General features: G+C 40.7%; 1 protein-coding gene across 1 annotated transcript in view; it reads left to right on the plus strand.

Annotated features, from left to right (window-relative positions):
• ATF7IP2 (activating transcription factor 7 interacting protein 2) overlaps positions 1–25,975 on the plus strand; it is a 102,890-nt gene that overhangs the window by 59,763 nt on the left and 17,152 nt on the right. The window contains exons 6-7 of the mRNA XM_010370259.2: positions 1,743–1,841; positions 18,878–19,035. Of these exons, the coding sequence (XP_010368561.2) occupies positions 1,743–1,841; positions 18,878–19,035 (257 nt within the window). The remainder of the gene's footprint in view (positions 1–1,742; positions 1,842–18,877; positions 19,036–25,975) is intronic.

Here is a 25,975-nt window from a genome sequence, read left to right on the forward strand (position 1 = left end):
ATATCATAGACAATGTAATTTATTATAGATTAGCAATATTGGTTTTTGAGAAATATTCATAGAACTGTTAGGCATTCTGTGTCAGTTGACAGGCTTAATACTTAGGCAATTTTGGTCGGGTGCACTGGCTCATGCCTGTAATCCCAGCACTTTGGGAGGCCAAGGTGGGCGGATCACAAGGTCGAGAGATCAAGACCATCCTGGACAACATGGTGAAACCCAGTGTCTACTAAAAATACAAAAATTAGTTGGGCATGGTGGCATGTACCTATAGTCCCAGCTACTCGGGAGGCTGAGGCCGGAGAATTGCTTGAACCAGGGAGGCAGACGTTGCAGTGACCTGAGATTGTGCCACTGCACTCCAGTCTATTGACAGCAAGACTCCATCTCAAAAAACAAAACAAAAAAATTATATAGGCAGTTTCTTTTAAATCTAAATATATCCTTTATTAGAACTTGTATAACCTGTTTCAAGCTTTTTTTTTTACTTTTTGTTTTCCTCTTCTAGGATTACTTGCTGACTGATGTTTTTACCCATATTAATTTTATTGTAGACCAGTTAGAAGTTTGAGTGTTTTGTTTTGTTTGTTTGTTTGAGATGGAGTCTTGCTCAGTCGCCCAGGATGGAGTGCAGTGGTGCGATCTCAGCTCACTGCAAGGTCTGGACTGCAAGTCCCTGTAGCTGGGACTACAGGCGCCTGCCACCATGCCTAGCTAATTTTTTTGTATTTTTAGTAGAGATGGGTTTCACTGTGTTAGCCATGATGGTCTCAATCTCCTGACCTCATGATCTACCCGCTTTGGCCTCCCAAGGTGCTGGGATTACAGACGTGAGCCACTGCCCCGGCCTTTTTTTTTTTTTTTTTTTTTTAAAAAAACAGTCTCACTCTGTTGCCCAGGCTGGAGTGCAGTGACATGATCTCGGCTCACTGCAACCTCCACCTCCCAGGTTCAAGCAGGTGTCCTGCCTCAGCCTCCCGAGTAGCTGGGATTACAGGCACCTGCCACTACACCCAGCTAATTTTTTGTATTTTTAGTAGAGATGGGGTTTCTCCATGTTGGTCGGGCTGGTCTCAAACTCCTGACCTCAAGTGATCCACCCACTTCGGCCTCCAAAAGTGCTGGGATTACAGGCGTGAGCCACTGTGCCCGGCCGAAGTTTGAGATTTTTATCTTCCTTAACTTTAATATTATATAAGCATAGGCTGGGCATGGCGACTCACGCCTGTAATCCCAGCACTGGCAGAGGCAGAGGCAGGTGGATCACCTGAGGTCAGGAGTTCAAAACCAGCCTGACCAACATGGAGAAACCCTGTCTCTACTAAAAATACAAAATTAGCCAGGCGTGATAGCACATGCCTGTAATCCCAGCTACTTGGGAGGCTGAGGCAGGAGAATGGCTTGAACCTGGGAGGCAGAAGTTGCAGTGAGTCGAGATCACACCATTGCATTCCAGCCTGGGCAACAGGAGTGAAACTCTGTCTCAAAAAAAAAAAAAAAAAAATATATATATATGTGTGTGTGTGTGTGTGTGTGTGTGTGTGTGTGTGTGTGTGTGTATATGTGTGTGTGCATATATATAGCATAAAATGTTATTTCAAGCTTTTGCATATATTAGAATTTCTCATTTGGATAGATCCGTAAGTCTTACACAACTACTCTGCCAAATAATTGACCCTCCATCTCTATATGATATATAGCACTCTGGCTTAGTATTTATTTCTTTTCTTTTTTTCTTCTAGGCAAAAATAGCAAAACTTCAAAGACGTATTAAAACAGTATTATTATTTCAAAGGAATTGTTTGAAACCAACCATGTTATCCAGTAATGGAGCCTGTAAGGTTTGTATAAACACACAGGAATTTTAATAATTTAGTTGACTCATATAAACGGTTTGATTATAAGAAATGAATATATTTCCAAGCTAGGACAGAAGGTATAAAGGTAAGTAAATTTTTACTTAGAGTGTTCCCATGAATCTGTCTCTGGAGAAGACACCCTTAGGTAGTAAATTCCACTTATATTTCTGTAGTAAAGGGAGCAGAAAGAGGATTGGTAATTGCCAAGATTGTCTTCCCCCACCCCCATTTTATCATGAAAAGTGTCAAATATATACAGCAAAGTTGAAATTACTTATTTTTAATTATAGTATTAAGTTCTGGGGTACATGTGCAAAATGTGCAGTTGCATTACATAGGTATACCCATGCCATGGTGGTTTGTTGCACCTGTCATCTACATTAGGTATTTCTCCTAATGCTGTCCCTCCCCTAACCCCCCACCGCCCAACAGGCCCTGGTGTGTGATGTTCCCCTCCCTATTTCCACGTGTTGTCATTGTTCATCTCCTACTTATGAGTGAGAATATGTGTTTAGTTTTCTGTTCTTGTGTTAGTTTGCTGAGAATGATGGTTTTCAGCTTCATGTCACTGCAAAGTACACGAATTCATCCTTTTTTTTTTTTTTGACTGCATAGTAGTCCAAGTTGTATACATGCCATATTGTCTTTATCCAGTCTATCATTGATGGGCATTTGGGTTGATTCCTAGTCTTTGCTATTGTAAATAGTGCTGCAGTAAATGTACATGTGCATGTGTCTTTATATTAGAATGATTTATAATCCTTTGGGTATATACCCAGTAATGGGATTGCTGGATCATATGGTAGTTCTGGTTCTGTAGATCCTTAAGGAATCACCACACTGTCTTCCACAATGGTTGAGGTAATTTACACTTTCACCAACAGTATAAAAAGCATTCCTATTTCTCCACATCCTGTCCAGCATATGTTTCCCGACTTTTTAATGATTGCCATTCTGACTGGCATGAGATAGTATCTTACTGTGGTTTTGATTTGCATTTCTGTAATGACCAGTGATGAGCTATTTTTCATATGTTTGTTGGCTACATGAATGTCTTCTTTTGAGAAGTGTCTGTTCATGTCCTTAACCCACTTTTTGATGGGGTTTTTTTTTCTTGTAAATTTAAGTTCTTTATGGATTGTGGATATTAGCCCTTTGTCAGATGGATAGATTGCAAAAATTCTCTCCTGTTCTGTAGGTTGCCTGTTCACTCTGATGATAGTTTGCTGTGTAGAATCTCTTTAGTTTAATTAGATCCCATTTGTCAAGTTTGACTTTTGTTGCTGTTGCGTTTGGTGTTTTAGTCATGAAATCTCTGCCCATGCCTATGTCCTGAATATTATTGCCTATGTTAAAAACAAGAGCTCGGAGTCGCAAAGAAAATGAGCACACAAACAAAAGATTTCTCAGCAAGGTAAATTTACTTCCACAGAAAGGTGCTGCCTGCGTCAGTCACGATCGCAAGAGCACACTGAACAAAGGAAAGCAAGGATTTTTATTCCTAATGCCATTCCTGTTTCTGTGTCCTCCTCCCATTAATTGGGGTCAGATTGTACAATCTAAACTGATCCCAATTGACTAGATTTAGCATTTAGAATAGGACAAAGAACCAGGAAGTTTATTGTTTGTACCTAACAACTTCAAGTAAGGTGGTGTGGCTCAGCTACAACCATGGTAAATGGAGGCATGCCTGGGCGTGTTAAAGGCAGGAAAGATTACTTACAAAATAAAACGAAGGACAAGGAGGGTGAAACCCTTTGCAGAGAAACTGTTCCTAACAATTTTCCTCCTCTGAGAATTTATACATTTTCTTCTTCAAACTTAACATGTCTTGACTTTGCTGTTCTTTTTGATTGTCTAGAGGTAAAAGCTTGTCAGAATAGGGTGGAAAAGAAATGAAGAAAGTTTTAGTAGGGTCTGTTTTGTTTTTGTTTTTGTTTTTTGAGATGGAGCCTTGCTCTGTCTCCCAGGCTGTAGTGCAGTGGCATGATCTCAGTTTACTGCAACCTCCACCTCTTGGGTTCAAGCCGTTCTCCTGCCTCAGCCTCCCCAGTAGCTGGGATTACAGGCATGCACCGCCATGCCCTGCTGATTTTTGTATTTTTAGTAGAGACAGGGTTTCAACATCTTGGCCAGGCAGGTCTGAAACTCTTGACCTTGTGATCCACCCGCCTTGGCCTCCCAAAGTGCTGGGATTACAGGCTTGAGCCACCATGCCCAGCCAGTAGGGGCTGTTTTTATAAGTTATTGTTTTATTGAACTAATCCATGAATAGAAGGTATGATAGAGCAGCCAGTGGGAATGAGAACCCTAACTATAATTGCGAGGGAAGTAAAAATAGAAGCTGTGAGTTCTTTCCATTTACCAAACAACCTTTCTAATCATCCTGTAAAGGGTCATTTACCCCAGAGTTCCTGGTTTAACTCATTAGATAAGGAGGTGAGACCTTGTAGAGGTTTAGTGATTGTTCCATCAGGGGCTGTATTGTTAGGGATGAAGGTACAGCATTGGGTTCCTATCATGATACAGACTCCATCTTTTTCTGCTAGTATCATATCTAGTGCCATCCTATTTTCACAGGCCATTTGGCTAGTAGGCCCTAATTGCTTAGCTATTCCTTTAATGGCATCCTTAGTATAATTGACAAATTGTTGTTGGTTATAGTAGATATAATTTATCAAATCCACATTAACAGTTACCCACCAGAACAAGGATTCGAACCCTGCAGCTGTTTAGTTTCGTGTTTTAATTTATCTGGTACCCCTTGTGGGACTCCAATGGTATCTATATAAACGTGAGAATCAAAAGATCCATGAGGGGCCTCTCTTGTTTTATGGTGTTGTTTTTCCTTTTTCTGGTTGATGGAATGCCAGGGTGAAAGGGATGGCCGATTGAATTCGAGTGCAAGTACTGCTCCAGTTGTTTGGCAGTGTCCAGTAAGGGTCCACCACAGTACCACCATATATCCACTCAACAATGAGTAAGGGCAGACTGATTGGTAAGCTCTTGGAAAGGCTTAAGCTCACTGCATCCCTTTAGGTCTCCAAGGAAGGCTCAATTTTCTCCCTGTCATGAGAGACACAAAGTAAAATTGGCATCAGAAGATGGAAGCTGGGTGGCCCTCAGGGACTGACCTGCATGCAGGGTGCTGGACTTTGGGGAATAACAGAGAAAGAGCTTGGCATGACTTATTACCCCAGGCTGTGGGGTGCTAGAAGAGAGCTACCATACAGTCCATGCCCAGTTGATTTGAAGGCCATGCGAGTAGAAAGGGGACAACCTGGGCCTCCGGCCTACCATGTGCACAAGTGTAACAACTGCTTTTGTTTAGAGTGTTAACAGAATTATTCAATTCATTCCATGCAGGCATTTGCTTCTTGGTATCCAGTCTCAATTGCTAAAGTCTGTTTTAAATCTTTTACTTTTACAATAGCTACTTTAGTTTTGTCATTGGGAAGGGGGTGAGGAGTGGCACCCACTATTTGATTTGGTGGATTTAGGGAAGGTGAAGTGGTAGGAGGTGGATAATGGTGGACAAAATGTATTTCAAGGAGGCTATAGGGTCCCTTCCAGCAACATTTGCTCCTAAACCATAGAGACAGCCTAAGGTCTAGGGCTTAGGGTCAATGGAAGTAGAAGCAGTAGTGGGGATAAGGACTGGGTTACATTGGTAGGATTGACAATTAGAGGGGGTGGTTCATTTAGCGATGTGGAAATAAGGCTTTAGGGTGGCACAGGGACCTTCCATGAAAGTCCAGCCTTGGTACTGAGTGGTCCAATGAAAATGTTCCCAAGAGCTACAGGATTTCAAATACCATGCTAGATGGTCACAACGGTGAGAGTTAGGGGTGGGTTCTGTGTGTTCTAGAGGGCCAGGGCAAAGGTACTTCCCTAAAGAGGCTAATTACCTTTGGGTTTGTAGGTCCCCACAGGGCATAACAAGGCAAGCTTCAAATGTAATTGTTTGAGGAAATGATGATCGGGTTACACTGATAATAAAATGTTCCAGGGTAGCTAACGGAAGAAAGAGGAAGCAAGTTAGACAGGTTAAGCTTTTCTGAATATTAGTTTGGAAGGTGTTGGCCCAGGAGTGATGACCCATGACTCCAAAGGGGGTGATGCCTTTTTCACCTGAGTGTGATGGGTGTACCCTTTCTTAACGGTCCAGACTGCTGTCTCAATGGTTAGGAGCACAAGATAAGGTCCCTCCCAGGTTGGTTCGAGTTTTTCTTCTTTCCATCTTTTGATGAGGACATAATCTCCAGATCGATATGGATGCACTGGGAACTCAAGAGGCAGTGTTTGTGCTAAGAGACCTTGGGTCCTAAGAGAAGACGAAGTAGAACATAAACCAAATATATAATGTCTTTTTGAGGGGCAGTTCAAATTCTGAGCAAGGCAATGGGGAGACAGGTGGTGCAAGGCAATCAAGTTTTCAAAATCAATTTAAATGATTCTTTAAAGTTTGGTTCATTTTTTTCTACGTTTCTTGATGAAGGTGGATGCCTTGGAGTATGATGTTGCCAATTTATTCCTAGAGTCTGAGTAAGCCCTTTAACAATATTTGCATTAACATGAGTTCCGTTATCTGAATCAGTGTTTTTTATTATTTCAAACCTGGGTACAATATTTTCAATTAATGCCTTAACTAGATTATTAGCAGTTGTGTTTGGAAAGGGAATAGCTTCTACCCAGTGAGTGAGGTGATCTACTATTACTAAATAGGTATTTTAGGCAACTAATTGAGGCATTTCTGTATAATCACTGTGGATACTATGGAATGGTCTTAGTCCTGGAAGTCTTCCCCCAAGGGGTGATTTTTTTAGAGTTTGCTTATTAGTTTTCTTACATATTAAGCAACTATCTGTAACTTGTTTGGCTAGGGTATAAACTCCTGTACACCCATAAACTCTGAGAACTGCATCACACATAGCTTGGGGTCCCCAATGGACTCCTTGATGCAGCTGAGACAAGACCTCCCTCATGAGGGGTTTGGATAACATTTCTCTTTGGTCTGATAATACCCATTTCCCTTCTGAGTTTTCTTTAGCCCCTGTTTTTATTAATTTTTCTTTTTCAGTAGAAGAGAAAATGGGGACTGCGGTAGGAGGAGGAAAGCAGAGAGTTAAGTGAAAAACAGGGCTCTCAGAGGAAACAGCCACTTGTTTGGCTATTTGATCTGCAAGGTTATTTCCCCGACTTTCAAAAGAAAGGCTTTTCTGGTGTCCTGGGACATGGACAATAGCTATTTATTCTGTCAACTGGAGATTATTTATTTATTTATCTTGAGACAGGGTTTCACTCTTGTTGCCCAGGCTGGAGTGCAACGGCGTCATCTTGGCTCACAGCAGTATCTGCCTCCCAGGTTCAAGTAAGTCTCCTGCCTCAGCCTCCCGAGTAGCTGGGATTACAGGCATGTACCACCTGCCTGTCTGATTTTTTTGTATTTTTAGTAGAGACAGGGTTTCTTTATGTTGGTCAGGCTGGCCTCGAACTCCCGACCTCAGGTGATCCACCCACTTCGGCCTCCCAAAGTACTGGGATTACAGGCATGAGCCACCGCGCCCGGCCCTGGAGATTATTCAATACGTGGGTGATTAACTCTTTGTGAACTAGGTCTTGACCTTTGCTATTAATAAGGCCTTGTTTGGTCCAAATTTTTCCAAAGTGTGAGCTACCCCAAAAGCGTAGTTGGAATCAGTATAAGTAGTCCCTTCTTGGTTCTGCAAGTGCTTTAGGCTTGATAAAATGCAAACAGTTCACATGTTTGGGCAGACCAATTATTGGGCAGTCTTCCTGACTCTACTTCTTCAAGGGCTTCCCCATCAATTGACTACTGAGTACCCATTATATCTTTTTCCTTCAATTACTTGGGAAGAGCCATCTATAAATAAGTGCTGCCCTGTTTTGAAAGGGGTCTCTCTTAAATTAGGCCTAACTTTTGTATGGTAATTAATTAAATCTAAACACTCATGTTCACGTCTCTTTAGATTTGAATCTCCAGTCAAGAAATCTGCTGGGTTAAGTGAATTATCAGTGGATAGTGTTAAGTCATCTCTTTCTAACAGGATAGCTTCATATTTTAAGTAAGTTGGTAAGCCACCTTCCTGCCTTTTAAGATGGTTCTAACTTGATGAGGTGTGATTACAACCAACTTTCCACCAAAGGTTAGTTTTTGACTTGTTCCCTCCCGTCTTTCAGGGGTAAAGGAGTACAAGTCCTTGCCACCAACATATAGCATAACCTATTTCCTCTTGGGAGGTAGGGCTCTTACAATTAATACATCCTATTGAAAGCTGACAGAGCCAATCCTCATATGACCCAAACTTTGGCCAGAAAACTGAGGATTTGAGGATTGGTTCCTGAGTCTAGATATAAAAATATTTTGTCATCTGTTGCTTTTTCTTGTGTTTAGTCCTTTATCTTTCCAATATTTTAACATAAGCCCTAGGGGACAATCGGGGAATGTTATTGCTGCTGGCATTATCCTTTTTATGCCCTACCTTATTTGGGGTATTTCCCAAATAAACCCCAAGTTGGGGGTTTTGTGGTGAGGCTTAATTTCCCCTGTTGGAAATTTCTTGCCTTCCCGACTGTTGGAGGTTTGTGTGAGGCTCAGTGCCCCCCTACTGGAGATTTCTTGCCTTTCCTTTCCTAGAGCCTCCACCGTCCCCCACCACTGGAAGTTTCTCGTGCTCTTCTCCTTTTGCTTCGTCTTCTCTGGCCACTTCCCCAGAGGGAATTTAGGTCCCTCTTAACATTGGTGGATCAGTATAAACCCCTGATGGGACCTCCAAAGGGCCACCATAAGCCATATGAGTTGACCACGGAACTGCAGATTGGACTCATTCACTCCGCACAGCAGTAGTGCTTGTTACCATTCATGCACTTTCAACCTCCAAGATAACCAGACCATCAAGGAAGAACTTCACCGCCCCAGTGGCTTTTCTTACCTTGGTCTGTGCACAGAGTTACCTGGTTGCCACGGTATTTGTAGGCCTTCTCTTCTCGCATTGCTGAGATTCCAGGTTTATTCGTCACAACGGGTGGGTCTCGATCTCCAGCCTTTGAGGCCACTGCAGTGAGTCAGTGGGATGCATCCCCTCCCAGAAGATGACCAGAGACCCTTCCCTGGAGGAGAATGGGATCCTGGGCAGGGCCCCCAAATTGTTAGAAATGAGCTGGGAGTCGCAAAGAAAACGAACACTCAAAAGACTTCTCAGCAAGGCAGATTTACTTCTGAGAAGGGTGCTGCCTGTGTCAGTCACAATCACAAGAGCACACTGAACAAAGGAAAGGAAGGGTTTTTATTCCTAATGTTGTTACTGTTTCTGTGTCCTCCCTCCCTCCCCCCCACCTCCCCTGTTAATTGGGGTCGGACCTCACAATCTAAACTGATCCTAATTGACTAGATTTAGCATTTAGAATAGGACAGAGAACCAGGACGTTTATTGTTTGTACCTAACAACTTTAAGGCAGTGTGGGTCGGCTACAATCTTGGTGGATGGAGGCATGCCTCGGCATGTTAAAGGCAGGAAAGATTACTTACAAAATAGAACAAAGGACAAGGGGGGTCAAACCCTTTGAAGAGAAACTGTTCCTAACAACTAGGTTTTCTTCTAGGGCTTTTATGGTTTTAGGTCTTACGATTAAGTCTTTAATCCATCTTGAGTTAATTTTTGTATAAGGTGTAAGGAAGGGGTCCAGTTTCAGTTTTCTGCATATGGCTAGCCAGGTTTCCCAACACCATTTATTAAATAGGGAATGCTTTCCCCCATTGCTTGTTTTTGTCAGGTTTGTCAAAGGTCAGATGGTTGTAGATAGGTGGTTGACACCTATTTCTGAGGCCTCTGTTCTGTTCCACTGGTCTATATATCTGTTTTGGTACCAGTACCATGCTGTTTTGGTTACTGTAGCCTTATAGTATAGTTTGAAATCAGGTAGCATGATGCCTCCAGCTTTGTTCTTTTTGCTTAGGATTGTCTTTGCTATGCGGGCTCTTTTTTGGTTCCATATGAAATTTTAAGTATTTTTTTCCAATTCTGTGAAGAAAATCAATAGTAGCTTGATGGGGATAGCATTGAATCTATAAATTACTTTGGGCAGTATGGCCATTTTCACAGTATTGATTCTTCCTATCCATTAGCATGGAATGTTTTTCCATTTATTTGTGTCCTCTCATTTCCTTGAGCAGTGGTTTGTAGTTCTCCTTGAAGAGGTCCTTCACATCCCTTGTAAGTTGGATTCCTAGGTATCTCTTTGTAGCAATTGTGAATGGGAGTTCACTCATGATTTGGTTCTGTCTGTTATTGGTGTATAGGAATGCTTGTGATTTTCGCACATTGATTTTGTATCCTGAGACTTAAGTTGCTTATCAGCTTAAGGAGATTTGGGGCTGAGATGATGGGGTTTTCTAAATATACAGTCATATTATCTACAAAGAAAGATAATTTGACTTCCTCTCTTCTTATTTGAATACTCCATATTTCTTTCTCTTGCCTGATTGCCCTGGCCAGAACTTCCAATACTATGTTGAATAGTAGTGAGAGAGAGGGCATCCTTCTCTTGTGCCAGTTTTCAAAGGGAATGCTTCCAGTTTTTGCCCATTCAGTGTGATATTGGCTGTCGTTTTGTCATAAATAACTCTTATTATTTTGAGATACGTTCCATCAATACCTAGTTTATTGATAGTTTTTAGCATGAAGGGGTGTTGAATTTTGTCAAAGGCCTTTTCTGCATCTATTGAGATAATCGTGTGGTTTTTGTCATGGGTTCTGTTTATGTGATGGATTAAGTTTATTGATTTGTGTATGTTGAACCAGCCCTGCATCCCAGGTGTGAAGCCAACTGGATGATGGTGGATGAGCTATTTGATGTGCTGCTGGATTCGGTTTACCAGTATTTTATGGAGGATTTTCGCATTGATGTTCATCAGGGGTGTTGGCCTGAAATTTTCTTTTTTGTTGTGTCTTTGCGAGGTTTTGGTATCAGGATGACGCTGGACTATAAAATGAGTTAGGGAGAATTCCCTCTTTTTCTATTCTTTCTAATGGTTTCAGAAGGAATGGTACCATCTCCTCTTTGTACCGCTGGTAGAATTTGGCTGTGAATCTATCTGGTCCAGGACTTTTGGTTGGTAGACCATTAATTACTGCCTCAATTTCAGAACTCATTACTGGTCTTTTCAGGAATTCGATTTCTTCCTGGTTTAGACTTAGGAGGGTGTGTATGTCCAGAAATTTATACATTTCTTTTAGATTTTCTAGTTTATTTGTGTAGAGGTGTTCATAGTATTCTCTGATGGTAGTTTGTATTTCTGTGGGATCAGTGGTGATATCCCCTTTATGATTTTTTATTGTGTCTATTTGATTCTTCTATCTTTTCTTCTTTATTAGTCTGACTAGCAGTCTATTTTGTTGGATCTTTTAAAAAAAAAAAAAAAACAGCTCCTGGATTCATTGATTTGTTTTGTTTTGTAGGGTTTTTCATATCTCTATCTCCTTCAGTTCTGCTCTGATCTTAGAGTTATTTCTTGTCTTCTGCTGGCTTTTGAATTTATTTGCTCATGCTTCTCTAGTTCTTTTAATTTTGATGTTAGGGTGTCGATTTTAGATGTTTCCTGCTTTCTCTTGTGGGCATTTAGTGCTATAAATTTTCCTCTAAACACTGCTTTAAATGTTCCCAGAGATTCTGGTACATTGTGTCTTTGTTCTCATTGGTTTCAAAGAACATCTTTATTTCTGCCTTAATTTTGTTATTTATCCAGTAGTCATTCAGGAGCAGATTGTTTCCATGTAGTTGGGCGGTTTTGAGTGAGTTTCTTAATACTGAGTTCTAATTTGATTGCACTGTGGTCTGAGAGAATGTTAGGATTTCTGTTCTTTTGCATTTGCTGAGGAGTGTTTTAATTCCAATTATGTGGTCAATTTTAGAATAAGTACAATGAGGTGCTGAGAAGAATGTATATTCTATTGATTTGGGGTGGAGAGTTCTGTAGATGTCTATTAGGTCCACTTGGTCCAGAGTTGAGTACTAGTCCTGAATATCCTTGTTAATTTTCTGTCTCATTGGGCTGTCTAATGTTTACAGTGCATTGTTAAAGTCTCCCACTATTACTGTCTGGGAGTCTAAGTCTCTTTGTAGGTCTTTAAGTACTTACTTTATAAATCTGAGTGTTCCTGTATTGGGTGCATATATATTTATGATAGTTAGCTCTTATTGTTTCATTGATCTCTTTACCATTAGATAATGCCCTTCCTTGTCTCTTGATCATTGTTGGTTTAAAGTCTGTTTTATCAGAGACTAGGATTGCAACCCCTGCCTTTTTTTGCTTTTCATTTGCTTGGTAGATCTGCCTCCATCCCTTTATTTTGAGCGTATGTGTGTCTTTGCATGTGAGACGGATCTCCTGAATACAGCACACCAATGGGTTTTGACTCTATCCAATTTGCCAGTCTGTGTCTTTTAATTGGGACATTAAGCCCATTTACATTTAAAGTTAATATTGTTATGTGTGAATTTGATCCTGTCATTATGATGCTTGCTGGTTATTTTGCTGATTAGTTGATGCAGTTTCTTCACGGTGTCGATGGTCTTTACAATTTGGTATGTTTTTGCAGTGGCTAGTATTGGTTGTTCCTTGCTATGTTTAGTGCTTCTTTCAGGAGCTCTTGTAAGGCAGGCCTGGTGGTGACAAAATCTCTCAGCATTGGCTTGTCTGTAAAGGATTTTATTTCTCCTTCACTTATGAAGCTTAGTTTGGCTGGATATGAAATTCTGGGTTGAAAATTCTTTTCTTTAAAAATGTCGAATATTGGCCCCCACTCTCTTCTGGCTTGTAGAGTTTCTGCAGGGAGATCCACTGTTAGTCTGATGGGTTTCCCTTTGTGGGTAACCTGACCTTTCTCTCCGGCTGCCCTTAACATTTTTCCTTTCATTTCAACCTTGGTGAATCTGACAATTATGTGTCTTGGGGTTGCTCTTCTTGAGGAGTATCTTTGTGGTATTCTCTGTATTTCCTGAATTTGAATGTTGGCCTGTCTTGCTAGGTTGGGGAAGTTCTCCTGGATGATGTCCTGAAGAGTGTTTTCTAATTTGGTTCCCTTCTCCCTGTCACTTTCGGGTACAACAATCAAACGTAGATGCGGTCTTTTCACGTAGTCCCATATTTCTTGGAGGCTTTGTTTGTTCTTTTTCAAAAATTCTTTTTTCTCTAATCTTGTCTTCTTACTTTATTTCATTAAGTTGTTCTTCACTCTCTGATATCCTTTCTTCCGCTTGATCGATTCAGCTGTTAATACTTCTGTGTGCTTCATGAAGTTCTTGTACCATGTTTTTCAGCTCCATCAGGTCATTTGTATTCTTCTCTAAACTGGTTATTCTAGTTAGTAATTCGTCTAACTTTTTTTCAAGGTTCTTAGCTTCCTTGCATTGGATTAGAAGATCCTCCTTTAGGCTGGGTACACTGGCTCACACCTGTAATTCCAGCACTTTGAGAGGCCGAGGTGGGCATGAGGTCAAAAGTTCAAGACCACCCTGGCCAACATGGTGAAACCCCATCTCTAAAAATTAAAAAATTAGCTGGGCGTGGTGGTGCACACCTATAGTCCCAGCTACACAGGAGGCTGATGCAGGAGAATCACTTGAACCCGGGAGGCAGAGGTTGCAGTGAGCCGAGATCACTCTACTGCACTCTAGCCTGGGAGACAAGAGCAAAACTCCATCTCAAAAAAAAAAAAATGCTCCTTTAGTTCATGGGAGTTTATTATTACCCACCTTCTCAAGCCTACTTCTGTCAATTTGTCACCCTCATTCTCCATCCAGTTTTGTTCCATTGCTGGCAAGTAGTTGTGATCTTTGGAGGAGAAGAAGTGTTCTCGTTTTTGGAATTTTCAGCCTTTTTGGGCTGGTTTCTGCCCATCTTCGTGGATTTATCTACCTTTGGTCTTTGATATTGGTGACCTTCGGATGGGGTCTCTGAGTGGACGTCCTTTTTTGTTGATGTTGATGTTGATGCTATTCCTTTCTGTTTGTTAGTTTTCTTTCTAACAGGCCCCTCTACTGCAGGTCTGCTTGAGGTCCACTCCAGACCTTGTTTGCCTGGGCATCACCAGCGGAGGCTGCAGAACAGCAAAGATTATTGCCTGTTCCTTCCTCTGGAAGCTTCATCCAGAGGATGCAGAGGGGCAGATGCCAGCCAGAGCTCTCCTGTATGAGGCGTCTGTCGGCCCCTACTGGGAGGTGTCTCCCAGTCAGGATACACAGGGGCCAGGGACCCACTTGAGGAGGCAGTCTGACACTTAGCAGAGCTTAAACACTGTGCTGGGAGATCCACTGATCTGCTGCTGTCTTCAAAGTCCTGTTCAGCAGGGACGTTTAAGTCTGCTAAAGCCCTCAGCTACCCCTTCCCCCGGGTGCTCTGTCCCAGGGAGATGGGGGTTTTATCTATAAGCCCCTGACTGGGGCTGCTGCCTTTTTTTCAGAGATGCCCTGCCCAGAGAGAGGGAATCTAGAGAAGCAGTCTGGCCACAGTGGCCTTGCTGAGCTTCAGTGGACTCGGCCCAGTTCAGACTTTCCAGTGGCTTTGTTTACATTATGAGGGGGAAACCAACTACTCAAGGCTCAGCAATGGCAGACGCCCCTCCCTCACCAAACTTGAACATTCCAGGTCAACCTCAGACTGCTGTGCTGGCAGCGAGAATTTCAAGCCAGTGAATCTTAGCTTGCTGGGCTCTGTAGGGGGTGGGACCTGTCAAGCCAGAACACTTGGCTCCCTGGCTTCAGCCACCTTTGCAGATGAGCGAACGGTACCGTCTCGCTGGCAATCCAGGCGCAACTAGGGTGTGGAAAAGAAAAACTCCTGCAGCTAGCTCAGTGTCTGCCCTAACGGCCACCCAGCTTTGTGCTTGAAACCCAGGGCCCTGGTGGCATAGGCACCAGAGGGATTCTCCTGGTCTGTGGGTTGTGAAGACCATGGGAAAAATGCAGTATCTGGGCTGGAGTGTACCGTTCCTCACAGCATAGTCCATCATGGCTTCCCTTGGGTAGGGAAGAGAATTCCCTGACCCCTTGTGCTTCCCTGGTGAGAGCCCCACCCTGCTTTGGCTCACCGTCCGTGGCTACACCCACTGTCCAACCAGTCCCAGTGAGATGAACCAGGTACCTCAGTTGGAAATGCAGAAATCACCCGCCTTCTGCATCAGTCTTACTGGGAGCTGCAGACCGGAGCTGTTCCTATTCAGCCATCTTGCCAGCAATCTGAAATAATTTTATAGTGAATATTTGTATACTCAGCATTTAGATTCTGAAAACTGAGCAAGGAGCTTTCTTTTTTTATTTATTTTTTTTGAGACAGAGTTTCGCTCTTGTTGCCCAGGCTGGAGTGCAGTGGCACAATCTCAGCTCACCGCATCCTCCATCTCCGGGGTTCAAGCTATTCTCCTACCTCAGCCTCCCGAGTAGTTGGGATTACAGACATGCGCCACCACACCTGGCTAATTTTGTACTTTTAGTAGAGACAGGGTTTCTCCATGTTGGTCAGACTGGTCTCGAACTCCAGACCTCAGTTGATCTGCCCACCTCAGCCTCCCAAAGTCCTGGGATTACAGGCGTGAGCCACTGCGCCTGGCCCACAGCTTTCTTCGTAAGAAGGTTTTTACTTGAAAATACAATTCTTTCATAGGTATAGGGCCATTCAGATTTTTTTTTTCCCATCTTTTATCAGTTTTCTAAGTTATCTTTGTAAGGAATTTGTCCATGTTATCTAAATTATTGAATTCACTGTCACAAAATTATCAGTAAAATTCACTTATCCTAGGCTGGGCGCAGTGGATCACACCTGTAATCCAAGCACTTTGGGAGGCTGAGGCAGGCGGATCACGAGGTCAGAAGTTCAAGACCAGCCTTGCCAACATAGTGAAACCCTGTCTTGACTAAAAATACAAAAAATTAGCCAGGCATGGTGGCGGGTGCCTGTAATCCCAGCTACTTGGAAGGCTGAGGCAGGAGAATCGCTTGAACCCGGGAGTCGGAGGTTGCAGTGAGCTGAGATCATGCCATTGCACTCCAGCCCAGTGACAGTGTGAGACTGCATCTAAAAAAAAAAAAAAAAAAATTCACTTGTCCTTTTAATGTTTGGGGTTCTACAGTGATACACTGTACTTTGTTTCTTATGTGGGTTAATCTGTATTTTTATATTTATTATTTTTCCTTCTTGATCACCAAATTTCGTTAATTCTATCATTTGTTTTATTTTGATTCCTGTTTTTTTATTACCGTCTTTCTTTTACTGACTTTAGTTATAATTTGTTCTTTTTCCAGGTTTTTAAGAGACCTTTTCTAACATTAAGCATTTAAAGCTAAATTTCCTTCTAAGCATCACTTTTTCTAAGCATCTTCTTAGTGGTTAGATTATGTACTTCTTAATGCAAAGATTATAATCTTTCAAACATCATATCTTTGTTTTCCATTAGTTCAAAATGATTTATAATGTTCCTTGTATTCTTTGACCTGTGAATTATTTGGAAATGTGTGTTTAATTTTAAAATATTTGTGACTTCTAGGTATTTTATTTTTCTAATACCTGATTTCATTTAGTCAGAGAACATACTATGTAAACGTTAAATTTTGAAAGCTGAACTTATTTTATAGGCCAGCATATTATTTCACTTGATGAATGTTCTGTGTACAGAATGTTGGCTGTAATGTTCTATAAATGTCATGTTTGAGTTCATTGTGCCAAGATAGTTGATAGTGTTTTTTCGACCTTCTACAGCTGTGGTAGATGGAAAAAATGGTCCGGTCCCTGCAAGATGTCCATGACCTAATTCCCAGAACTTGTGAATATATTATCTTACATGGTGAAAAGAGTCTTTGTAGGTATTATTAAGTATCTTGAGATGATGGGTAGTTAATCCTGGATTATCCGTGTGGGCTCATTTTAATCAAAAGGGTTCTTACAAAACATGTGGCAAGGTCAAAGGCAGAAAAAAGAGATGAGACAATGGAAGCAGTGGATGGAGAATGAAGTACACTGAAGATGGAGGAGGGCCTCAAGTCCAGAAACAGTCATCCTCCAGCAGGAAGGCCAGCACCTTGATTTTAGCTTAGTAAAACTGATTTCAAACTTTTGGCTTCTAAAACTGTGATAAAATAAGCTTTGAAGTTTGTGGTAATTTGTTAAGGTAACTTCAGGAAACTTACAGAGAATTTGGTATCAGGAAGTATGGGGTGCTGCTGTAACCAATACCTAAAAATGTGAAAGTGGCTTTGGAGTAGGGTAATGCTTAGAGACTAGAAGAGTTTTGAGGAGCATGCTTTATAAAAAGGCTAGATTGCCTTGAACAGACTCTTAGTAGAAACTGCCCGTGGGGGTTAAAAGGAAATGAGGGGCACAGTGGAGAAAACCTACCATGGACTTAATACCTAGATCATAAACAAACTTTTGGTAGAAATACAGACATTAAAAGCATTGTTGGTGAGGACTTGAAAGGAAGTGAGGAACATGTTATTGGAAACACGAGGAAAGGGGATTTGTGTTATATAGTGGCAGGAAGTTTAGTTGCATCGTATCCTATAGTTACATGGAAAGCAGAACTTGTAAACAATGAATTTGGATTTTGTTTGACTTATGTTTTTTTTATTTCTTCTTTTATTTTTATTTTTTGGAGTCAAAGTCTGGCTCTGTTGCCCAGGCTAGAGTGCAGTGGCACAATCTCAGCTCACTGCAACATACACCTCCTGGATTCAATCAATTCTCATGCCTTAGGCTCCTGAGTAGCTGGGATTATGGGGCATGTGAGGTTTCTGAGCAAAGTATTGAAGGTTTGGCCTGATTTCCTCTTGCTTCTTTTTACAATGCGAGAAAAAGAAAAACCGAAGAACAAACTGTTTACCAAAAAGAAATCAGGACTTAATGATTTAGGCAATTCTCAACCTGTCCAGATTGCAGAAGACTCTAGGAGGCTCACTTTCAGAAGAGTATGCAGAGAAAGTCAAGATTTTGGCTGGACACCCTTTTGCTAGTACCTTGGGAAGGATCAAATGTCTCAGTATGCAGTCACATGGAGGGCTCTTTGAAAACACTAAGCATAGGACTCTCTTTCAGCAGGAAGTTCCCCTGTTTAGGTTTAGCGTGTAGATCCTGGCCTTTTCTTTTAAGCTGTGGTTTCAATGACAGTTTACTTTTCAGAGCTCTTACAGTACCATACTGTTTAGCTTCATTCTTCTGGCTCCACAGGGTCTCCCATTTAGCCCCTGCAGGTGCCCCCTCAATCCCCAGTGCTGTTGGGTGGGAAATTCAGGAAAAAAGTTGGCCTATGGTCACTACCACTGCAACAGATTGGGCCTGCCATTGCCCCAGATGTCAGATGAGCACCCAACTGATAGTGCTGCTGTGGTGAACTGTGCCCCCTGATCCTCCAAGTATAGAATTGGGGGGTTAGCCACCACTGCTACAGGTTTGGGGCAACGAACAGGTGCCCGGCTTCCGTGGCACCCAGTACATTTTTGTTCATGCTGTCCCTTGATCCTTTTGAATTAATGTACATATATATTTACATATATATAAAATGCTGCAACTTCTCAACCAAAGCTGAGAACACTGAATGTTTCAGCTTCAAGTTTTAAATAAACTCAGCAATTGGAAGAGCAAGTTGGCAGTCTGAGTTATTTTTAGTCTTATTAGAAGTATAACAAAAGTAAAATTTTCTTAAGTTATTAGTTCCTAAAACTTAGTCTTATAGAAATACAGTGTTGTCTGAGTACCTGAACATTTGTTTTTCCTTCTTTCCATCCAAGCTAGGAAGTTGATGTATACCATCATTTTTATTTCTTCGGAGTTTTTAAAAATTCATTTTGGCAGGCAAATCACAATCATGGTCATCAGCCATCGAAATACATGTGATTTAACTTATGTTTTGCCATATGTATGCAAGAATACTTTGAAAATCCTTATTTTGTTTGGAAGGATACGATTGGTAAAATTCCCCTCAACTGCTTTTTTCTCACGTATTTAATAGGTTGCAAATTCAGAGGCTATGATTTTGGATAAGAATCTGGAGTCAGTTAATAGTCCAGTTGAAAGGTCTTCTGTGAAATATGAGCCTTCTAACCCTTCAGAAAAAGGAAGTAAAATAATTAATTTGTCACCAGATCAAAATAAGTCTGTTTCTGAAAGGTAGGTGTTTCTGCAAACATGCATAAATTTATCTAAATCTATAATAATGAATTTTTTCTTCATCAGTTTTGGATCTTTATAATATTGATTATTCTTAACATTGACTCTTAAAATGTCCTATAGTTTTACTTTTACATATTATACCTCAGTTGTGGGTTTTTTTTGGTTTTAGGGTTTTGTGGGTGTTTTTGAGACAGGGTCTCACTTTGTTGCCCAGGCTGGAGTATAGTGGTACAATCACAGCTCACTGCAGCCTCAACCTCCTGGGCTCAAGTGATCTTCCACCTCAGCCTCCCAGGTAACTGGGACTACAGGTGTGCAATCACCATACTGGGCTAATTTTTTGTATTTTTTGTAGGGACAGGGCTTCACCATGTTGCCCAGGCTGGTCTGGAACTCCTGGGCTCAGGCAATCTGCCTGCCTCTGCCTCTGCCTCCCAGAGTGCTGGGATTACAGGCGTGACCCACTGCACCTGGCCCTATACTTGAGTTTTTAAAAAGAGGAAAACATAAAATCAAAGATAAGTAGATTGAATGATGGCCATTGTTCGAAGAACACCCTTTCCCACAAATAACTGTGCGTACACAAGGAGGCTCTAAAACAAAGGAGAGGCATTACAGGTCTAAACCATTTATGTTTGTGTTGGGGGATTTAACATGCAGTTGTGACCCTTCAGGAGATGCCCTAATATTCTGTAATATTGGACCCACATTTTATTTTAAGCCAGGAAGCTGCTGTGAAGGAGGCATTTAGTTGATGAAGGCAAGAGCCACATTTCAGTGACACTTTGTAGTGTGACCCCTTATTGATGCATGTGCTGAAACTCATGAAGTAACAAAAAATAAAAAGTGGTAGTGATGGAAGTGAAAAAGGCACCATTAAAATAGCACTTTATAGAAAAATATATCCAATTTAGCAGTGGTTTGTGTCTGTTATATGAACAAATCTATCTCATGTTCTATTCTGAAGGAAGAACCCTGGGATTTATAAAACTGAGGCAGCACTCTCAGCCCATGGTGAATGTGCGGATAGGTGTAACAAATGTGTAACTTGATTCTGATGGCTTTAATGGTGAGTTTTATAAAATTTTTAAGCAAGAAATAACACCAGCTGTAAGCAAACTCTTCCAAAGAATAGAAGAAAAGGGAATGTTCTTCAGCTCATTTTATGAGACTAGCATAACCCTAATACTATTATAAAATCAATTTTAAAATTTTACAGAAACGGAAAATTACAGCCTGCTTTAAACCACAGAATAGATGCAGGTGTCCTAAACAAGATAACTAGTAAACCAAGTTCAATAGTCTACAAAAGTTGAGTTTGACTCAAGAGTACAGGAACCTTGGTTTAACAATTAAACATCAATTAATGTGGCTGGGCATGGTGGCTCACGCCTGTAATCCCAGCACTTTGGGAGGCTGAGGCAGGTGGCTCACTCGAGGTCAGGAGTTTGAGACCAGCCTGACCAACATGGTGAAACTCCATCTCTACTAAAAAAAAAAAAAAGAAAGTAAAAATTTAAAAATTGACCAGGCACGGTGGCTCATGCCTGTAATCCCAGCTCTTTGGGAGGCCGAGGCAGGCAGACCACCTGAGGTCGGGAGTTCGAGACTAGCCTGACCAACATGGAGAAACCCTGTCCCTACTAAAAATACAAAATTAGGCCGGGTGCGGTGGCTCACGCCTGTAATCCCAGCACTTTGGGAGGCCGAGGTGGGTGGATCACGAGGTCAGGAGATCGAGACCATCCTGGCTAACATGGTGAAACCCCGTCTCTACTAAAAATACAAAAAGTTAGCCAGGCGTGGTGGTGGACACCTATAGTCCCAGCTACTCGGGAGGCTGAGGCAGGAGAATGGCGTGAACTTGGGAGGCGGAGCTTGCAGTGAGCCGGGATCATGCCACTGCGCTCCAGCCTAGGCGACAGAGCTAGACTCCATCTCAAAAAGAAAAAAAAATACAAAATTGGCTGGGCATGGTGGTGCATGCCTGTAATCCCAGCTACTAGGGAGGCTGACACAGGAGAATTGCTTGAACCCAGGAGGCAGAGGTTGCAGTAATCCAAGATCACACCATTGCACTCCAGCCTGAGCAACAAGAGCAAAACTCCATCTCAAAAAAAAAAAAAAATTAACCAGGCATGGTGGCACAAACCTGCAGTCCCAGCTACTCTGGAGGCTGATGCAGGAGAATCGCTTGAACCCAGGAAGCAGAGGTTGCAGTGAGCTGAGATCACGCCATTGCACTCCAGCCTGGGCGACAGAGTAAGATTCTGTCTCAAAAAATAAAATAAATAATGTGATTTGCCTGGAGAAAAACCATTATCAACTCACAACTCACTATAGATGCAGGACTTGATAAAATACCCATTTATGATTAAAATAAATTCTTGGCAAACTCAGAATAAGAGGTAACTTCTTTAATCTGACAAAAATTATCTACAAAAACCCTAAGACAAATCTGATGGTGAAACATTGGAAGTGTTCCTTGGAGATACAAAAGAAAGATGCAGGCCGGGCGCGGTGGTTCAAGCCTGTAATCCCAGCACTTTGGGAGGCCGAGACGGGCGGATCACGAGGTCAGGAGATCGAGACCATCCTGGCTAACACGGTGAAACCCCGTCTCTACTAAAAATACAAAAACTAGCCGGGCGAGGTGGCAGGCGCCTGTAGTCCCAGCTACTCGGGAGGCTGAGGCAGGAGAATGGCATAAACCCGGGAGGCGGAGCTTGCAGTGAGCTGAGATCTGGCCACTGCACTCCAGTCTGGGCGACAGAGCGAGACTCCGCCTCAAAAAAAAAAAAAAAAAAAAAAAGAAAGATGCCTGCTGTCACCATTTTATATAACATACTGAATGTCTTAGCTAAAGTAAGAATGCCAAAAAATCGGGGGGAAAAGAAAAATACAAAGTATAGTGAAGAAGGAACAATATTACTACTATTTTTGGGTGATTGGGGTGTGTATGTATGAAATCCAGTGAAGCCTACAGATTATTAAAATTAGTAAGAGTAAAAGAAGATTGCTGAATTCTAATATCTAAGAAATCTTTTGTATTTCTGTTGAGAATATAAGATAGAAACAATTAGGAAAAGCTGTAATACCATTATAGAAGCCCCAAAACATATCAGGTACAAGTAGATCAGTGTAACAGTAGAGAGTCCAGAAATCCATGTATGTATGTACGTGTGATATGTGGTGGAGACTGTGTGGCAGTCAATCATTTGGGAAATGATTGACTTTTAGTAAATGGTACCATCTTGTTTGCTGTTTATGTTCGGGGAAATATGAAATTGGACCCCTATGTAAAGCTATAAAAACAAACTCATGGATTAAGGAACTAAAAATAGCTAAAGGAAATTATAAAGCTTTTAGAATATGTATTATAAAGCTTTAGAATATTAGAATTATATTAGAATACAATATTAGAATATTATAATTATAGAGCTTTTAGAATATATAATGTCTTCATGAACTTGGGTAGGGAAAGATTTCTTAAGACATAAATGCCCTTGCCATAAAAGAAAAATGGATTAATTTTACCACATTAAAATTAGAAACTTCTTTTCTCAAAAGGCACTATAAAGATAGTGAGAAGACAGGCCATCCGAGTTGGAGAAGATACTCGCAGCACATATAACCTGTAGAGGACTAGTACGCAGAATATATATAAAGAACTTCAACAAGTCAATGAGTAAAAACCAAATAATACAAAAGAAAAATGGGCAAAAGACTTGTGCATCCACTTCACAAAAGAGGAGTTTGAAATGGCCAATAAACATATGAAAAGGTGTTCATCTTCATTAGTAATCAGGGAAATGCAAATTAAAACCACAATGAGATAACATTTCATATCAGGTAAGGAAAAAATACATTTAAAAATCTGACTACTGGGTATTGGTGAGGTTTTGAAATAAAGGAAGTTGTGTTTAATATTTTGTTGTTGGGTGAGTAAATTGGTATAGTAGTCCAAAAGAAAATTGGCATTATCTGGAAGTATCAAAGATATGAATAGCCTTTGACCTGGCAGTCCCATCTGTTGATATTCCCTAGTTAGAGGTATGTCTATTGCATGTTGATATGCCGTAGAATATATGTACAGGAATGTTTATTAGCAGCATTTTTTATAATGGCCAAAAACTGAAAGGAAAATGTCCATCTACAGTTGAAAAGGAAATTACAGTAATCTATACAGTGGAATGTTGCACATGAATGAAAATGAAGGAACTGCAGTCACATGCAACAGTATGGATTATTCCCACAAAGTATGATTGGAAAGCAGACACAAAAGACGTGTATGATTCCATTTAAATGAAGTTCAAAAATAGCCATAAAACGAAGTGTATGATTCAGGGATTCTAAGCTGCATAGTAAATCTAGAGAGTAAAACAAGGAGATTAGTACCACATATGCCATTTATGGTGAGGAAGTTTATGATACAGGATAGAGGCATATGGATTTCTGAAGTGCTGATAATTTAAAATTTACTTACCTGAATATGGCTGCATGGACACTAGCATTGTATTTAATCAGCAAAGTGATGTATGCTTAGTGTAATCTGACTGATGTGTGTGGATTTATAATTACAGTCTTACTATCTGTTTTCTGTTTGCCCAGTTTTATGGTCCTTTTCCTCATATGTAGCTATCTCTCTGTTTTAGCCATCTTTTGAATTAATTTTTTCTTCCATCCCCATTACCTTGTTAATTTTACCGTTTTCATTATTCCTTTAGAAGTTATCCTAATGATATATATTCTTTACTCATTGGAGTACTACTTCTGCTCTTTTATAGACAATGCTTGATCTTAGAATACTTCAGCTTTGTTTACTGTTTTCCCCATCTTACGTGTTTTTGTGCACTTCAATTTTACATTAAGTCCCAGAGGATGACTACTCTGTACCATCATTGTTTATTTAGAGTTACCCACATATTTATGTTTTCTCTTGCCCATTTCTTCCTGTAGTTTCATCTTTCCATCTGGGCTCATTTTTTTTTCCACATGAAGATCTCTATTTATTATTTCTTTTGCTTTTAGTTCTGCTTAGAAAAAAATGCCGTCAGTTTTTATCCGGAAATGACTTCATGTTGTCTTTATTTTTGAAGGGTATGTTAACTTGGGTATAGAATTATAGGTTGGCAGCTATTTTCTTTGAGTACTGTTATTTTCATCACATTGCTTTCTGACTTCTATTTCTGTTGAAATGTTTTAACATTTGTTTTAATTTTTGCTTTTTCGAAGATATGTCTCCAGCTGCTTTTAAGATATTCTACTTTGGTTTTCATCAATATACTATTAATATAAGATGTTAGGTGGTGGGGAGTATACTTGGCCCTTCTTGAATCTATGGCTTGATACCTTTCATTGTCTTGGGAAAGTTATTGATACTGTTTCAGATATTGCTTCTGGAGCATTCCATGTCTTCTATCTTACTGGTTTCTAATTATGTGCTTTTCTATATACTGCATCTGTTTTGCTCTAGATACTTTTGTATGGGTATCTTCAACTAACTGTATTGTGTTCCAGCTTATTAGTCCTAATCCTTTATTTTACTTGATCCAAGTAGCTATTAAACTCATGTATTGAATTCTTAATTTCAATTTGTATATTTTTCAGTTCTTGGTTATTTTTTCCAGATTCACATTCTCTGGTGAAATTCTTTACCTTGCCATCCATGTGTTGAACATTTTAGTCACTAAGATTTTCAGATCTATTTCTGACAACTCTCCTATCTGGGTCACTTTGAACTCTATTTGTGTTTGCTTTTTTACATCTTTGTCCTGTCTGTTAGGACAGTTGCTAATTTTGTGTTTGATTACTGGATATTGTATATTGGAAATTGTAAAGGTTCTGAATGATGTCTTCCACTAGACTAGACTCACCCTGTACTCTGGAAAGCAGCAGAGAGACACAGCACCTGTGATGGATTTTAGATATGTCCACAAATTTTCAGTACCCCTCCTTGAAAATATGGAGCCTAATTCCATCTTGGACTATACTTAGTGACTCACTTCTAATGCATAGAATATGGCACAAGTGACATTATTTTAGTAGATCATAAAATACATTAGCTTCCTTGTTCTCTCTTAGATCACTTGCTCTGGAGCAAGTGACTACAGCACCTGCCAGCATCCTGGCTGCAACTTAATGAGAAAACGTGAGCCAGAACCCCTGAGTCCACGACTTCCTACTTATTTACCCACAGGAATTGCAATAATGAATGTTTGGATTTTTAGGCCATTATGTTTTGGAGTACATTATTATGTGGCAATAGAGATACAGTACAACATTTCAATCTATTCAGAAATTGAGCAGAACTGAGGCTGATCTGCAGATGTTATAAGACTTGGTGATTTCTTATTTTCCCCCATTCTTGTGTTACAGCCCTCTTGCCTGGGATATGGTCTGTGGCTCCCCTCCTATTGCTGGTCTTATATTCTAGTTCTTGGCTCCTTAATACCAGCCCTCTGTGATTTCAGTCACTTTTTGCTTGATTTCATAGCATCCTGTGTGCCTGAGTTGACAAATGCCTTGAGAGAAGAACACTGGCCAAGTGTCTAGCTCACGTCTCTTGGGTCTTGGTCTCTCTAGTTATTGGTCTCTCAGGTTATGGCTTTCTCCACAGCTTTCTAATGTCTTCAAATAGATATTTTTTCCCCCAATTTTTCAGATTGCTTAAGTGTGGGGCTCCATCGTAGCTGTTCTACCTGTCATTCATGTAGTTTTGTATACATTATCTATTTTTAAATTTTTAAAAACATTTAAGAAATAAAGGAACCCTTACAAAGGAAAAAAGAAATATATTGTTCCCCGTTATTATCCTGGCTCTAGAGAAAACCGGATTTTATCGTTGTTTTTTCTCATGCCGCAGGTATTGAAGGAATTAGTGCCACTGTTGTCTGTGTCTGTAGTATGGCTGGATTTAGAAGTTTAAGCATTTTTG

This window comes from Rhinopithecus roxellana, chromosome 20 (genome assembly GCF_007565055.1).
Source record: "Rhinopithecus roxellana isolate Shanxi Qingling chromosome 20, ASM756505v1, whole genome shotgun sequence".
NCBI lineage: Eukaryota > Metazoa > Chordata > Mammalia > Primates > Cercopithecidae > Rhinopithecus > Rhinopithecus roxellana.